Here is a 17,521-nt window from a genome sequence, read left to right as displayed (position 1 = left end):
ATATTGGGCTTGTCTGTGAAATCATTGCGGAGCACAGTTGCGTGATAAACGCTCGCGCACATCTCTGATGAGAAGGAGCCGTCACCTGGCATGTTTGTTTGTTTTTTTTAAACTGCGTCATCTGCAGCTTCTCCCCAGCGCTGGAAGTTTCTCGCTCTTTCACTTACCAAAATATACGAGAAGTAGGAGTAACACCACCATAGCACGTTTAAGCCCTGGTTGTGTGGGACAAATCAGATTATCGGAAAGACAAACTGGATTCTGACGTAAAGGACTTAAAACCCGGCGGAGGAGCGTCGCGTGTGCCGCTCCAGCTCACAAGCAGTCCGTTTAAAAAAAAGGAAAAGAGGAGAGCCGCTCGTGCAGCCTCCTGTCATCAAACCTCCACACACCCCTCCTCTTCCCCGTCTCTCAGGACCTGAGCATGACTGTTCAGATTTTTCGCTGCGACTGAACGGATCGGACGGCCGCCGGTGGTGTCATGGCTTCCTATCTGCAGGTGAGGCTGCCAGCTGCCGTCCTCTCTCCGGGCTGGGGTGTTTCGTACTTGTCAGGGTGTGGTTGTTCGCGTGGCACGGTAGGCCCTTTTAAATAGAAGGGAGGAGGCACGAGCTTTTCCCTCACAATCTAAGCTGTCATGCCTTTTTACCTTACCGCCACCCTACCACTAATTCGCCCAGTAAACTGGGTAAACAGGTGGTTGAGAGGCTCGGTGTTGCCGGGGTGGGGGCTTCACTTTGATTTAACGCATCTTTGGCGCACATTATCTGTCAGTGCCAAATAGTTTGCGCATTTCAATTTATGGTTCCAGATAGCTGATGATGAGAAAGGCCACGACCTGGACCTTTTCTGTGTTCCCAGACATTACGAGAACGATTTGGACAAGGTGATTATCCCACATGGACTCATCATGGACAGGTAAAGTGATTTGTCACCTCTCTGGCTGGGTTTTTTGTTTTGTTTGTTTTGGTTTTTTGGGTGGGGGGGGGGGGGGTTCACAGCAGACATCTTTGTTGCACAGGTGTACTGATGATGGGAAACTGCTGCAATCGTGAGGTACTTAGTGGAGCGGACTCGTGTTTTCAGAATGTGTGCTATGAAAAACAGGTGTGCGCTATACAAAATACTGCTACCCACAACCAGGGGTGGATTTGTATGTGGGTTTGAGTGCATATGAAGACTCGATGCCAGTAGTGCTAAAGTGCAAAATCACTTGAAGGATATTCTCCCCATCATTTAAGAACTAGGCTTCATTATGATTTACAGTGCTGTCACTGTTTCTCTCTCCCACCTCCTCTTTGATGCAGGACAGAGCGTCTGGCCCGCGACATCATTCGAGACATGGGGGGACACCACATCGTAGCTCTGTGTGTGCTGAAAGGTGGCTACAAGTTTTTTGCAGACCTCCTCGACTACATTAAATCACTGAACCAGAACAGCGATAAATCAGTCCCGCTGACAGTGGATTTCATTAGGGTGAAGAGCTACTGCGTAAGCCGCCTTTCTCATTTCATGGATGTGAGCGGAGGGAAATGGAGTTGGCAGAAGTACAAATGAGAGCATTCTTGTTAAAAAACGCTGCAGTGCAGAGGCATTTTGGAAAAGTAGATTTTTTTTTTTGATTAAAAACTTTCATTATGAGGAAGTTTCAGCTTATGGATACTGTCTCATTTTTGTGTCCCCCCAGAATGATAAGTCAACTAACAATGTTAAAGTCATTGGAGGGGATGAGCTGTCCAATCTCGCAGGCAAGGTTAGTCTTTCTGTCACAGAGAAATACTGCTGTCTTCTTCATAGAGGTTTAAATTATTAACTTTGCTTCTGTTTTTTTGCTCTGCAGAATGTTTTGATTGTTGAGGTAAGCTCTTGTTATTATCATTCAGGTGGCTGATGTGGATTAAAAAAAATCTACATCTAAAACATGATCTCTATTATTAGGGTTAAATAAAACATTAAATACTCATATTTTATTACTGCTACTGTAGTGGCAAACTTTTAAATTAGTTATGTTTGCTTGCTTTTAACATTAAATATCAGACATGATATCTGATAAATGCTTATTTGTGCTTACATCTCTAATTCGACCACTTCCGGCCTTGTTGAAAGGATATTGTGGAGACAGGAAGGACAATGGAAACACTACTTTCCCTGCTGAGTGAATGTAATCCCAAGATGGTTAAAGTTGTAAGGTAGGCACCCTTAGATGCTGTTTATAGTGCATGAGACTGAATTACAGACCTCCACAGTAACTGGCTGGTATGTCTTCAGAGAGACAAAATGCATCTAGCTAACGGATACTCTCCTTTAGGACTGTATTAGAGATGTGATGTGATGGAAGGATGGAGCAGCTTAAGAGTTAATCTGCAGTTCTATTAACTGCACTGTGGAGGCAGAGGCCATTTCTCTGATGTATTTCTGATAGCTGGTTAGAACAGGAAAAGTGCTCAGCCGATACAGTTCCCCTCTGTTTGCACCACTTACAGTAGTTTGGGAGGGACATCTCTGTGGCTTTGATGTGTGCCGTGTGATAGTCTCCTATCAGTTTTTTGTCATACCCCTTTAAATAGAATTATAGACTTTTAAGGGGTAGTTTACCACAGGAAAAAATAAAACTCCTCCCACTTGAGTGTGATTTCGAATCATGTGATTATTTTCTGTTCCCCCTGAGGTTTTGCAATATCTACCACTGAAATGTCTTTTGAGCACACTGCAGCTGAAAGGACACTTTTACAATCCACAAGCTTCTATTTTTTCAGTTAGAATTGTCATTTTCTAGAATCTACCACAGTAAAAAATAAATTTTGTGAAATAGGATTCCCCAGTTTTGTCTGTACATGGGTCCATAAGCTCAAAAAAAGAGTTTAATCTTGGACTGCAAATAGCCATCTATGGGTGGATGTAACGGGGCAGTGAAAGATGTAAAATGTGACCTGAACGGTCTTTGTTTTGATGACAGCTTTTTGTCTTTGACTTCCTCATAAAGCTTTCCGCATTTATCATTCTAGTCTCCTGGTGAAGAGGACCCCAAGAAGTTCAGGATATAGACCAGACTGTGAGAACCTCTTATTTTTCTTCTACATTCTCTGTGTAGTGACGAATGGTATGGCTCAATTTGTGACTTTCAGTCATTTGCGACTCTTCGAAGATCCAGTGAAAATTTTAATGAAGCAGGATTATAATTAATCTCAGGGAAATCTACTCTAAATGTAGCCGAGCCTGGCACTTATGTACTAATGCAAGCCTTATAACCCCCTGCTCACACCATCTATGATTATGTAATGCTTTTAGGTTTGAGTTGGGTAATCTCTTTAAGATCGTCCCTCAAGGACAGCTGTTACTGTAAGTGTTTTGACTTTCCGCTGAGACCATAAAAGAGCAGTGACTGCTTGTTTATGTCAGAGCTAGTTTGTTGCTTGTTTTCTTCCAGTGGTCTTAAAAGTAGCTTCTGGTTTCTCTTATTTATAACCCCTTGTATCAGTGATGTTACATAGGGAGATTTCCCCTTCTCACAGCTCCTAATGCTCCTATCACTGCAGCCACTTTAGACCTTACCTTTCCCATCTGCTCCAGTTGTTTCTTCTGCCCTTGCTAGTTCTCTATTTTTTGTGTTTCTTCTTAGTTGCTGTCGGCTGAGATTCCCACATCTATCACAGATGCACTTTGTTAACCACCACTATGTCTGGTTGGTTGGTCAGCAGCTGCTTGTCTGTCTAGAAGTCAAGCTCTGATAGGACCTTGTTGTTATACTGCTATGATCAGAACTCTCCTCTAAGCCATCCTTTTCTATCCACTGGTAGTATTTCTTAATGCCAGCCTTCCTCTATCCGTTGATGGTACATTCCAGGAACAGATTTCCATAGGGGTTTGGTCATCCATGATAGTTCCTCGTCCTGTTCCCCAACTATCCTCAGTTGTCTGAGGTATTCTTGGCACTCACTAATCCTCTCCGTTCCTTTTTTCTGTTGCTCATAGACCCTCAGGGTGCTAGACTTCAGGTAGAGAGCTCCGCACATTGTGAGGAGTTTTGGTGTCTTGACATGAGTGCCATCTCTCTCCTCCTGTGGTCAGCTTATTATTCCAACTGGGCATCAGATGATCGATAGGGTACAGACATTGATGGCTTGGATCTTATTCCTTCTGTTCAGCTAGCTTCTTAGAACCTACAATACCTTTTGGAGGTATATGGCTGTGGCTGATCTTTGTGCGACTTTGTCATGGTTCTCGTTGGCCTGTGGGATATACAGGTACTTATAGTTGTTCTATATATCTGCTATTTTATCTTCTGGCGACTCCACCCCTTCATATCCATCGTATCAGCTCTTAATGATGAGCTGGCTTAGAGGGTTGAGGCCTATGCAGAACAGCAGCGGGGACACTTTGGTATATTCTGCATTTGATGGCAACTTGAGTGATTGCCTTCGATTTTGTGTCCTGTGTTGTGTTCCACAGACCCGCTGACTTCCTGATGAAGGTTATTAGTATACTATTAGCTTTGTACAGTGCAAACCACTCCAGTATCCATGTGATTTTACTTGTATGATATAAATACATATTATAATGTATGTATGTTTGTTTGTTTGTTTTCCCCCAGACATCGGTTTTGAGGTACCGGATGCCTTTCTGGTTGGCTATGCTTTGGATTACAACGAGTACTTCAGAGATCTCAGTGTAAGTGTTTTGTGGAAGTTGATTACTCAAGGTCTCCTATTATAAAGGTGATTTTTAACACAGATTTAGCTGGTTTGGGTTACTGCAACATCCACTGGAGATGGCTGTGGTTCTAATAATCGCTGGCAAGCTGGTATAATACTGGACCCTGATTTGCCCCCATGCATCCATTGGCATGCAAGTTTGTGAATGTGTGTGATAGGGTGAATGGTGCTTGTAGTAAAAAGTGCTTTGAGTGCTCAGAGTAGAAAACGAAAGTGCACAAGTGCCAACCATTCTATTTACACAGAGATGTGGAAAATGTTAGATGTTTTTACATGCTCACAAGAACAAGTGCACCTGAGAGACTGAATGAGTAATTGGCTTGATATTTCACAAATTATCTGTCTGCCCTAAGATGAAATTATTTTAGATATTATTGCTTATACATAGTTGTTTTGAGGACCCATCTAATATGAATTATCAGGATTTATCCTGCATTTAAAAACTGATTTTGACCTTCACTGAAAGGAAAAAAATTTTTTTTCTCTAAATGGTCTAAGTGGGATCACATTTTCTTTAGCTTAGTTTGAGTGCACTAGTTGTGCCATAACAATATGTGGACCAGTTATGCTTACATACATAGTCACCCACCAGAGGCCCAATTTTAACCTAATCATAACATTATTTAGGCAGACTGAGGTTAATTTTAGTCACTTTATCCTCAAAAATCTTCAAAGTGGAAAAGTATATTTATAGTGTTTTGTATAGTTACAGGATTGGGCAACAAATGATTTTTTTTTTATATGGTTGTGTAGTGTTGTATCAAAATGTTAAGGTATTTCTGAAAATAACTTTGCCTTAAATATTTGCTGCAGTAGGAATAAAAGAGGTGTAAAAAAATAAAAGGCAACTGCAGTTTCAGGGTCCTGATGTTCTGCCTGCTTACGCACCATGAGGCTGCCATGTTTGGTGTCACTGGTTTTTATTGAAACCAATGCTACAATATTCAGCATTTCTGTTAATGTTTTTTCCTCTTCTTTTCTTCAGCACATCTGTATACTGAATGACCAAGCAAAGGAGAAGTACAAAGTGTGAGCAGATGAAGTGCTGCAGAGGCCGATGTCTGAATCGCTGAAGACTTGGACCACTGTGACGAGCCTCGTTAGCTTTGCTGTGTTTTGAAACGTATTTATTTTTCTATATGCGAATCCACAAAAAGTGACTTGTGGGTTGTAACTAACTTTAAGAACATTTCTTTCCCCCCTTATAAGTGGGATTAATTCTGTATATTATCAATATTTTGGTTGTCAATTTATTGAATTTATGTTAAGACTTAAGGTGTAAATAACAGTTTTGAATAGAAGTGGAGATAAAAAATGTCATTAATTTGCTCTTATGGAAGTACACACATCTCAGGCTACTGCTTTATTTTCAGTGAGCTGTCAGATTATTTGTAGCCTTCGAATGTTTGAATGTTCCAGTTTGGATTTATACTGAAGACATATCCTCTCATTATGCCATAAAATGACTTGTCATGTACTGTATGTTTTGATTCATGTCCAATGTTTTCACCAAGGATCTCTTTACAGCAATACAAATCCCAGTGAAACCTCGAGTCTGTTTTCTATTTTTTCCAGAAGAGGGAGTAACACTGCATTTATGCATGTTTTTAAAAAAGTAATAGGCCTACTTTAAACTAATTACAAAAACACACTTGACTGTGGTACTATGTGAAATAGGAGTGGCAAGAAAAATGGATGTGAGGGGGGTGTAGGACATGTTTCAGGGCAGCAAGACTGTGGTTAAGAATGACAAGTACAGTTGGGATTGTATCATGAATGAGGCTGAGCTGGAGGTGACCAGGATATACAGGATTAGCAAATGAGTACATCAGATGGATAGCTCAGGTTGGAGAGACGAGGCTGAGGTGGTTTGGATGTGTGCAGATGATAGATCGCGGATATACTGGAGAAAGGATGTTGAAGATGGAGCTGCCAAGCAGGAGGAAAAGAGGAAGGAGTACGTACAGTGGGTTAGTGAGACAGAGGATAAAGCTACGGATAGGGCGACCTCTAAAGGAGGCAGCAGAGAGAAGAACGCGACAAAAATACCCTCTCGAGTTTCTCCGCAGTCATGATAATCTCCGTGATCCTATTAGAGAATGTTTTAAATTATCAAACACTCTCAAAATACACTTGTACTCTTTTTGAGGCTCAAGCATCAACACCAAATGCTTTAGCTAATTGAATAACGTGTCTAAAGCGGAAGTTGTCGCAATTCGTCATCACATCCGTTTCTGGTGTTAGCTTAAACTCGGGTAGGAAGTAGCTGTCAATGAAGGGCGAATGGTGTTGGGAAAGTTTACCATTATATATACACATTAGCTTTCCTACAACGCAGGTGTTTTCTGAACTACCATGGACTGATTAGACTTAGCTCTGCTGCTAACGTTAGTTTCACTGTAAGCATTACAGTATTGTTTTTAGCTGTCAACGTTTGTTTTCCAAGATTTTGTGTATTTAATAATAAGTCGTACCGGAAAATTCTGTTTCAAACTCACCTTCCAGATTGTTCAAGACTTGGACTTTAACCAGGTCACTCACTATCATGCACGTTAAAGAAGAGATTATAGGCATTTTAAAGCAGTTTGACATAGGAGATAAGTTTTCCTATCTGCCATTGCTGCCCAGAGCTTCTGTGCTGATCCCGCTGTTCGTGAGGAGTGGGCGGCTGTACACCTTGCTGACGCTGCGTTCAAAAGAGGTAACTTGAGTGGGTAAATGCGGTTTCTTCTGACTTCTCTATCTGGGGTTCGCCACAGCATTTCATCTACCTTTATCTGACCCCTATCCCCAGCTTCCTTTTCTGTCACACCAACCCCGTGCATCTCCTCACCATCCTTCTCCAATGCAGGCACCCTCTCTTCTCTGCACTTCCAAACCGTCCCAGCCTTGCCTCTAACCCGAACTATCCCTTTGATGTACTCATTCCTAATCCTGATCATCCCACTAACTTCCCCCAAAATCTCAAAAAGTCAGAACCACCATCTCCAAAACATACATAAATACATATAGGTCGTCTCACTAACATCTTACAAACTTTCACTCTTGCTACTGTCTTTCCAAGGGCAGTATTGTGGCAAGCACTGTTTCCTCACAGCAAGGTGGTCCAGGGCCTGAACCCACCATCTGGCTGGGGTCTTTAAGTCTAACGTTTTGCATGGCTACCTCCCATAGACAGCAGTTAGTGGGGTTATGTTAATGGTTGATTCTAAATGGCTGATAGGTGTGAAGGTGAATGCAAATGATTGTGTCTGTGTAGCCCTGTAACAGACCTGTCCAAGATGTACCCTTCCTGTCACCCTGTAGCAGCTGAGATAACACGGAGTTGGATACTATCTCCCAGTCACTGTCTTCATCTATCCTGTAAATCCATCTTATTTATGTTTGTTTCTTTGTAGCTGAGGACCAGTGCTGGTGAGGTGTGTTTCCCAGGTGGAAAGAGAGACCCCAGTGACCATGACGATGTGGACACAGCTCTGAGAGAAGCGGAAGAGGAGATAGGTCTATCACCTGATGACGTTCAGGTGGTCTGTACGCTGTTTCCAATCATTAATAAGGTAGAATAAAACATAATTTTCTTTAAGAGTATTGACTGACTTGAGTCTTATTCATTTTCTCAAATCACCCCCTCCTTATTGTCGTTCTTTGTCAACAGACCGGTCTGTTGGTGACCCCAGTTGTTGGCTTCATAGAGGAGTCATTTTGTCCCAGTCCAAACCCAGCTGAGGTCAGTGCTGTGTTCACAGTCCCATTGGACTTCTTCACCAGCAAGGAGGACCACCACTCTACATATGGTGTCGTTGGGATGTCGGGGCTGCTGCACTCATTTTATTTTGTGGACACTGATTCGGGAAGCCAATATCACATATGGGGATTGACTGCCTTGATGGCCATCCTGGTTGCCGTCCTTGCTCTTAAAAAGAAACCCGAATTTGAAGTTGGCTTTGACTCTGAGGACGCACTAGCATTCTTCCAACAGATCCTACACAGAAGAATCAGTAAACTATGAACAGCTTTTCCACAATACCTGAAGCCCCATTGAATTTACTGTATAATTTCTATGAATGTGTGTAATAATTGTTTGAAAGGATGTATATAAACTTTTCAGAGTGCGGTGAAAAGATGCAAATAAAAAGATATTCAGTTTTTCAAAATTCATTTAATGTAGCAGCAGGATTACAGATATAAACAAAGAGTATACAAATGTCCAGACAAAGGCAAAATTACATGTTAATAATAGTTCAGATGTATGATAACACACCAGGTTTGACCTTTATCCCTACTGCAGGGTCTTAAGGCTAGATACTAAAGCTCAAGCTACACAGAACGGATACAACAGAACTGTTGGAGAATGTGAAATAGAAGCGAACTAGGAAAAGTGAGCAAACTGATTACACACAAGATACAGCTCACACTATTGGCAATTTAATTTATCATGGTTGCCCCTTTTGATCAAGCGTTTCACAGCAACAATAGTAATGTTGACAAGCACATCAACACAAAGTTCTCGATAAAAACAATCTCCACTGTCTCGTCCCTTTTACCTCACATGTACAAATCTCATGAGGCATGAAAAGCATTTTCAATAGAAAACAACAAGGTGACAAATCACTGGTGAAGCTGCACAATATTATGTTGATATCTTGCAACGGATTGAGAACATGTTAAAGTATAACAGTTACGGTTATGTCCGTGTCAGGGGGAGGAGAGAGTAACGGAAAAGCTTTCGGATGTTAAACAGTCTTAGAGAATAAAAAGGAGCAATGAGACAAAAGGGACACCAGTAAACACAGCAGAGCAATGTTTAAGTTATCAAGGCACACAAAGTTCTGTTGAAAGCGTCACAATTGAAATTCAAAATACCCCTGCAGTATATTTCACATTTAAATATACATGGATATTCATTTACATGACTAAAGGACAAAAATATTATGCAAAGATTTGTGTGCTCTTTTCAACGCCTTTAAATCAACACGGCTTCTTTTTTTCTCCCCCCGGTGAAGTGGCTATTCGACAAAGTCGGACTGAAATGAATAATAATAATAAAACTAATGGTCGGTTTTGAAATAAACACCACAATCAAAAACAATTTGACCAATGTGCAGTGACACAAATGACAGCTGGTGCCGCCCTGCCCATCCCCTTCCCTCCGCCTCAAAATATATCTTCTCTAAGCCTAGGATTGGTCCGATGTCAGATGTAGAGCAAGCTCCATTCCACACACCATGAGGTAAAAATTTACATTCATGAAACCGAAGTCACGGGTTGGCTTTCTGTGTTGGTATGGCTTTAAGAGGCATTACTGTTCCGCACTTCTTCCACAACATCATGTGCTCTTTAGCTCCCCTAACTGAGAGGGATGGAATGCTTGGAAACATCACTACTGCACTCTAACTTGATCTACAGTTAATGGACGAGTCAAAGTGCCATTTGAGATGCATGATGTTAAAAAACAAAAACAAAAGAGGAGTTTAAAATACAAAACGCCCACACAAAACACACAGAACACAAAAAAGAGGAGTAAACTTCACGTTATGTTCTACAGTTTGCGTAAAGTCAATATCATGACAGTAGATTTAAGTCTAACATAATCGCTTGATGTCCACTTACATTTCTAGTTTCAGTCATAGACTTAATAAACCTGCGCTTCATTTCAGGGGGGAAAACCAACAAAACACTAGCAATGATAGTTCTTTGCTATGAGCAAAAAAGAAAAAAAGTTTAGTTTTACAAAAATACTCTACATTTTGATACATGGATTACAAAATTCTAAAAAAGATAAGTTACTTTTAAAATGGATCACTAACAGCTGCAAAGATAAAAGAGTATGACCATGAAAATGTAAACAATGCATGTGAGCAATGCGATACTAATGTCTGAAGTTTCCAAGAAAAAAAACATGTCCTTTTTTGGGGGGAAATAACACCAAATTGGCTAATATTAGATTTGGGAAGTTCAGCAATGTCAACGTCTTCATTGAAAAATAGAGTGATTGGTGGAAATGTTAATGAGATAAACTGATCCATGAAGCAAAGTACCTTCGCAAAACTATCAGAAATCTTGTAAAAGAGCAAAACAAAACAACCCCCCAGCATGCTGAATTGTTAGCCATGTGAGAGCTGCATTATGTGAACGAACAAATGCAAATGAGTAAACGTTACGATGGCGAGGACAAAATGGCGACCATTCACAATCAGGAGCTTTGGTATGCCTGGGTGGGTGCACTCCAGTCTGATCCCTCAACAACAGCCAGCACTGTAGACTCGACTTTGCTTCCAAACTAAAAACGAATGTAAGTGCTATTGATAGTACAAACTGTACTAACACGACGACAGAAGTGTCCATTACTCCTCTACATAGCACCAAGGATGGAATCAAAAATGGCAACCTCTATGTAACAGATTTCATCTACCAGTGAGCCCCTGTTCACAACACAAAGAACAGGAGCCAGCTTCATGCGGCGCCAACCTGCACGGGCTACAAACAGAAACAAAAACTTAATATTGAAACACAACACGAACAACAGTAAAAACATTCCAACGAGAAGAACCGAGACTTAGTACAAAAGAAAAAAACAAAAACAACAATGAAGATCCTTCATGTAAATGTACAAACTAAATGAATCAGTATTTCAGATGTGTTGTCAGTGTCTAAAACACAAAAGGCCTAGTTACCACTCAAACACTGACAAGTGACAATGCCGTTTGTGGGAATGGCTGTTTTTGGATAGACTGACTGGACCACTGGGACTGAATACAAAGAGGGACTCAACAGTGAGCAGATGTTCTATACAAAGTTGTCTAGACCTCAAAAATACTCTGACATGAGAGAAAATGTAAAAACGATGTATCTATTTGTACAAAGATGACTGCTTTCAGCTTTTTTTCCCCTCTTCTTCTTCTTTTTGTTTTTTTTAACCCCACCCACTGGACGTTTCAGAGTACAAATTCATCTTAGATCAGTAGAGAGCTGTGGACGGATATAAGGAGTAGCAGGTTACACAAAAGAGGTTATAAAGTGCTTTAGATAAAATGTTTATAAAACCACACAACACTCCATTTTCACTAGTGGAAAGTTTTTTTTCTATCCACATTTAACTGATAAAGAGTTAACTTTTTCAAAAGCAACAAAAGAAAAAACAAAAAAACAAAAAACCACACCCTAAATAGTTGAATGCTATTTAAAATTTCACCAAGAAAGGCCTGCACATAAGAGAACACTGGGAAGTGCCAAGCAAAGGCCACGTCACATGGATGAATCTCATTTATGAGTGTGCAATATTCCCTCAACTCACCAGCGTGCTTTCAGTAACACAATGTCTTTACCGGACTTTTTGTGATAAAAAATTAATTTCATACTTCATGTGCCGACACCAATATTAAACTGCGCTGCCTCTAATAATAAACCGCTTGAGTGCAGACTCCACCCATGCCAGTAAATGATATTAAAAGAAAACGTGAAACATTATCCTACAAAGAACTGTACAGTCTAATATTCTGTACTCTTGGAGCAAATTTAATGGCATTTTTGACATATGCAAATGTAAGCTGTGTATTAACAGCATGATTGTTCATATTCTCCACAGCAAAAGAAGCTTAAACCTAATTACTGTGATGTGATTTCATCCCTGTTTTTACCCAAACTGACAAAAATAAAAAAATAAAAAATAAAAACACCCACTGTCTCAAAGTGAAATGAAATCTTGGGGAGTTTACACACTCAAAATGAGATTCTGCCTTTATCTGACAGTTATGTGCAATCTGATATTCCATAACTGACTGTTTTTTATTTTTAAATCTGCCTTCACAACACTCTCCCATCACGGCACCATTCCTCTGTCACCGTTCCTCTGTTGCTGACATTCTTTATCCCTTTCCTGTTTTTTTCCACAAATATTTTTATCCTCATCATCATAATCATTACCACCACCGTCATCATCTCTTAGGCTCACATTATTTTAAAAAGAAACAGAAAAAAACCCAAACTGGCAACAAAACACTGCATTTGTGCGGCTGGATAAAGCAGTTATTACAGGCCTCTCTGATCCTGCAAGAGGGGTAATAACAAAGGTGGGTTCATTAATTCAAGAACAATGGATAAATGGAGGCTACAGTTAATGATAAATATTTCTTAAAAACAGGTCACATGAACTCATGATTTGGGTTTTCAGTAAAAAGGGCAAGTAATTCTTAAATATTTAAATGACTTTTTTTTTAAGCATTGGCACAAACCCCTACACACGGCCATTTTTAGGGTGTATAACTCTGAGCTACATACACATCACTCACCCCCTAAGTGCTGACAATGGTCCAAACAATAATCACTGCTTCTGTAGGCTTTCCAGTAGGTCCTCAATTTTATCCATGCTGGACGATGTCGATATGGATGCCTGCAGTTGATTCTGTAAGCTGCTCTGTATCTGTGTCTGTAGACTGGTCTGCATTGGTGTTGGTAGGCTCGCTTCTAGGTTTCCTTGTAAACTGGACTGAAGGGCTGTTTGTGTGTTTGCCTGCATTGCGTTCTCCAAGGTGGTCTGCATTTGTGCCTGAAGGGTGTTCTGCAAGCTGCTATGCATGGTAGCTGGGATTGGGGAGGCAGCCTGGGCCATGGGCTGATCCAGCAGAGTCTGCATGTGACCAGAGTTCTGGATTTGGTTCTGCGCAGGTTGGCTGGGTCCAGAAGAAGTGAGCAGCTGGGATGAGTCTAAAAGAAAAAGAAAATAATTTTATACATCATTAAACAGTAAATGTAGCATATAACTGTAGCAATGGAGTAACACAAGAAGCATATGGATTAGAGCTGTGCCTGACTAGATGACCAATTATCACTACTGTCACTAGTGGGTACCAGACATACTAGCTGTTTAATCTAATTCTTTCAAATTTTAATTGATGCCAAATGCCGGTATATTGTGTCCTGGATGCTATGCAGCCATCTATCACCAGATGGAGCATCGTTGTTGATAAATGCCAAAAATCTGTTAATCAGGCTTGATTTTTTTTGTTAAGACTATTAGGGTTAGGTCTTTTAAAGGCGAAAGAATGAGTTTGCGGATACAAGCGGTACCCTTCCTCTGAAGGGTGGATGGACTCTCCCTGAGTGATAGGGTGAGGAGTTCAGTCATTCAGGACGGGCTCAGAGCAGAGCCGCTTCTGCTCAACATCAAAAGGGGTCATTTGAGGTGGTTGTCTCCTGAGTAAGATGTTCCAGATGGGCATGTCCCACTTGGGATACACAGGAGAGATTAGACCTTTCGGCTGGCTGTGAACAACTCAATGTTTCTTCTGAGAAGTTGGAGGTGGTGGCTGGCAAGAGGGATGTCTGGGATTCTCTGCTTAGGCTGCTGACCCGTGACCCAACTTTAGATAAGCAGAAGCAAATGGCTGGATTATTAACTGATTTGTTCTTTTAGATTTTAACTTTTAATTAAGTGGTTGTCAAGAGTTTTTGAACAAGGTGCATCATTCGCAATGCACAGCCCAATACGCAACACTTTTCAGTTGCAATTTATTCATTTCTCGGATGTCAATTTGTCATATTTTAATAATATGTGAAAATCTTTTTTAGTATGGAACGCCAGGACTGCCATAATGAATTAATTAAATACACCATTAAATAATTAATTAAATGTGTCAATAATTAATTAAAATGGGAAATAATTAATTAAATAAATAGTTATGACACATGTAATTAATTAATTATTGACACATTTAATTAATTATTTATGTATTTCACATTTTAATTAATTATTGACACATTTAATTAATTATTGACACATTTAATTAATTAATTATTGACACATTTAATTAATTATTTATGTATTTCACATTTTAATTAATTATTGACACATTTAATTAATTATTTAATGATATATTTATTTATTTCATTTTGGCAGTCCTGGCGCCTGGCTCTCATCATGAAATAATTTTATCTGTCAACTTCACCCATCAAACTCAGGGGGCGGGGTTAACGCTGATCGACTCAAAACCATTGCTTTGGCCTGGTGGCCATTGTTTTTAGCACACAACAACCAGCATGTGGAAACTAACAGAACTGAACTTTGAAAACCCTGTTTATGTGTGTCACCAAATACAGTTTTAATATTTTTTTAGCCGAGAATGTAGTGGTTTAATCCTCATGTGTCTGGTCGGTTTCTCAAGATAGAGCCTCTTTGCAAAAGTGCTTCGATGATTTCGGAGATGTCTGCCCAGTCTCACGGCAAAGCGTGGATAGACCCGCTCGCCTCACAAGCAAACGAGCTGTTATTACCACCGACAAAGCTCAGGCCCCGGTACACAGCTGTAATAACCCCCGCTGACACGGACTTCTTTTACTGAGGTTATATTTATCAGGGTTTTATTTCCTGATGTTCGTCATACATGTTTCAGTATAATTCTGAATTATAACTAACATTAAAAACATGTTTAAGGAGGAGAGAGAGCAAATAAATTCGATTAACAGCTGATCTTTGGGTTTTTGTTCAGTAATCAGTGTGACCTGTGTATAAACGCATAAAAGAGATAACGTTGGTGTTTCCTCATGTAGTAACTGCTGGCTTTAACTGTACAAAGGTTGTTCGAAACTATGACACACATACAGACTTCATGATGTTCGGCTAATATTTTTATTGTGAATATTAATCATGAGGGTAAATGGACCTGTACACCACAGAGCGAGGTCAGCATATCCACGATATCTTCAGCTCTCTGAGGTAACACAGAGTTTCCCAGCTGACTAATCTAACTGTCATCTACGAATAATTCACGGGTCATATCAATATGATTTTACAGAAAAGCATCCTTAGTACTGCCAACTATTCCAGAGACGTGAAAATCTACAGCATAAAGAACACAAAAATATAGCAGTCTAACGCAACACTGTAACAGAGATGAACGCGTCAGTTTGTCAAAGTGGAATGAAAGCGATTGGTTGAACAGGTGTTCGTGATCTGTGTTTTCTGCATTTTCATCAGCGTAAGAGACTCAGCAGTTATAACAGTTATACATTTAATAAATTACCAAATGAACGCAAGAAACGAGCAAACCTGTTCCGACAATTTGAGTTTGTATTCCCTCAGCTGCAGACTGTTTAAATGTTTGAGAGGAAGATTAGATATAAAGCAATCGTCAAACATAGACTCAGTCTGCGTTCACATTTGATATGAGGCCAGGACGGATAATGGCTGTGTCCTGTTTTAAGATCATACATGTAAAATTGTTGTCTGACCTCCGTCGATCCAGCCGCTCAGAGTTAACTGAAGTTAACCTGGATAAATTATAGTTAAGGAGTATCACAGATAACACCCACGTGAGCTGTGTGACTGTTCACCACTACACTGAAATCAGTAGGCTATTACTGAAATACACGTGCTATTTCATAAACTATGATATAAATACTAAAGTCCTACTAACATGTTTAGTTTTAAAGGACACCTTCCTGCCTTATTAGCAGTATTAGTTTTCTTCTAACATCCAGAAGTCTGCACCATGTGTTTCATAGTTTGTAACAAACCTTTGACAGTTAAACATAACATGACCGAAAAAGCAAAAAAATAAATAAATAAATAAAAAGAGAGAGAGAGAAAAAAATCACACAAATTATATGTTAACCTCATTTATTTTTAGTTAAGTAAACTCTAAAAATTCTAACAGATCGCTGGTGCTTAGAAAACCTATTAAAAACAGATGATATAATATTTCTGTCCAGGTTGCAGTCTGCATTATGAACATGTAGTTGGAAACTCTGCTCCTCTCGGTGGAAATGCGCCTTCTCTTTCCTCTTTGTATAAAAACATTTTAAAAGTCAGTTTAATCTCAAAATTTACTGTTAAATCCAAAACACACCAGATAAAGAAAAGCGAATGATTCAGTCTAACACATGTGCCAGTGAACCATTAAACGTCTGTAAAACTGTGCAGTTATGAAACGTAACTTTAACCTCAGCCAAACCGATTTGCTCAGTTGTAAATAAAACAGCGAAGTAAACGTGACCCGACAGACAGAACCTGAGTGAATTAAGTCCAGCGTTTAACCACTGAGAGCTAAAACTCAGCTGAGGTTTCAAAGCTGTGCCGGTGATTGGACATCAGCCGCTGATGAAGTGGGTTCGCCAATAAAGTGCTCTGTTGGGAAACAAGCTCCAGCAGCTCTGCGCTCGGGAAAAACTATATTTACTTATCTTGTGCAGAAAAATGTGCTGACGTTGCGTAATATCGAGCACCGGCTGCCCAGTTAAACTGTGACTATCACCAGATAACGTGGGCGTGTTTCTTGAATTAGCAGCAGGTGTTAAACAGCTGACAGGTGAGGAGGAGGATGCATGCAGGTAAACTGAGGGTCTGTTGAGCTGATCGCTGGTTTCGTGAGAAAAATGTCAGCTCGTTCTTTATGTTACAGAAGCACAGAGACACAAGACCAGGTGGAAAGAGACGATCGTTCGGTGAAAATGAGAATCTGCGAATGCAACACGTGGAACACGGAGAGTGGAATATGTAAACAAACCGGTTAACGTAACCCCCTCGGTGCACTCTGCATGCTGACTGTTAGCAGAGCTACTGAAATCTCTGAAAACATCTGAGCACCTTTGCAAACATGTATAGAACATGTTTGCAAAGGTTGACAACCTGACCCGACATGTGAAGATTACAACGCGACATTCGCGGCTAAAACACGGTTAAAAGTGTAGTTGGTGACAGAAAAACGGGGTATTTTAAAACTACACCACCAACATTGCTGCCTGTGATTTGAAATGCATTCTGGGATACCTGGCTGCCCCAAGTCTACACAAGCAATCGATTATCTAGGATCGAC

General features: G+C 40.2%; 3 protein-coding genes across 6 annotated transcripts in view; 2 read left to right on the top strand and 1 right to left on the bottom strand.

Moving 5' to 3' along the window:
* Positions 1-5: 5 nt before the first annotated feature.
* hprt1l (hypoxanthine phosphoribosyltransferase 1, like) lies at positions 6-6,259 on the top strand. Its single transcript, XM_085165334.1, has 9 exons — positions 6-499; positions 812-918; positions 1,308-1,491; positions 1,688-1,753; positions 1,841-1,858; positions 2,107-2,189; positions 3,006-3,052; positions 4,592-4,668; positions 5,698-6,259. The coding sequence occupies exons 1-9, from the start codon at positions 482-484 to the stop codon at positions 5,743-5,745; spliced, it is 648 nt and encodes a 215-aa protein (XP_085021460.1). The 5' UTR covers positions 6-481; the 3' UTR covers positions 5,746-6,259.
* Positions 984-17,521, bottom strand: part of LOC146515659 (nuclear factor of activated T-cells 5-like) — a 40,899-nt gene continuing 24,361 nt past the window's right edge. For all 3 annotated transcript variants that reach the window (XM_085165317.1, XM_085165316.1, XM_085165319.1), the window contains one exon: positions 984-13,415. In XM_085165317.1, coding sequence (XP_085021443.1) covers positions 13,033-13,415 — 383 coding nt within the window. In that variant the 3' untranslated portion in view covers positions 984-13,032. The remainder of the gene's footprint in view (positions 13,416-17,521) is intronic.
* Positions 6,545-12,396, top strand: nudt7 (nudix (nucleoside diphosphate linked moiety X)-type motif 7). Of its 2 annotated transcripts, XM_085165331.1 has the most exons (4): positions 6,545-6,669; positions 7,341-7,413; positions 8,111-8,269; positions 8,368-12,396. In XM_085165331.1, the coding sequence occupies exons 1-4, from the start codon at positions 6,545-6,547 to the stop codon at positions 8,719-8,721; spliced, it is 711 nt and encodes a 236-aa protein (XP_085021457.1). In that variant the 3' UTR covers positions 8,722-12,396. The 2 variants fall into 2 exon arrangements, with proteins under 2 accessions (XP_085021457.1, XP_085021459.1); XM_085165333.1 differs by lacking the exon at positions 6,545-6,669 and having other exon boundaries at positions 7,258-7,413.

The sequence above is a fragment of the Neolamprologus multifasciatus genome, chromosome 7 (genome assembly GCF_963576455.1).
Source record: "Neolamprologus multifasciatus chromosome 7, fNeoMul1.2, whole genome shotgun sequence".
In the NCBI taxonomy this organism is placed as follows: domain Eukaryota; kingdom Metazoa; phylum Chordata; class Actinopteri; order Cichliformes; family Cichlidae; genus Neolamprologus; species Neolamprologus multifasciatus.
This window is presented reverse-complemented; position numbering and strand designations above follow the sequence as displayed.

Excerpts from the sequence above, each read along its gene's own strand:
- hprt1l (XM_085165334.1), top strand. Across the intron at positions 3,053-4,591 it reads TTCAGGATATAGACCAGACT|ACATCGGTTTTGAGGTACCG; the intron begins GTGAGAACCTCT and ends GTTTTCCCCCAG. Across the intron at positions 4,669-5,697 it reads AGTACTTCAGAGATCTCAGT|CACATCTGTATACTGAATGA; the intron begins GTAAGTGTTTTG and ends TCTTTTCTTCAG.
- nudt7 (XM_085165331.1), top strand. The coding sequence starts at position 6,545 with ATGGATAGCTCAGGTTGGAGAGACGAGGCTGAGGTGGTTTGGATGTGT. Across the intron at positions 7,414-8,110 it reads TGACGCTGCGTTCAAAAGAG|CTGAGGACCAGTGCTGGTGA; the intron begins GTAACTTGAGTG and ends GTTTCTTTGTAG. Across the intron at positions 8,270-8,367 it reads TGTTTCCAATCATTAATAAG|ACCGGTCTGTTGGTGACCCC; the intron begins GTAGAATAAAAC and ends CTTTGTCAACAG.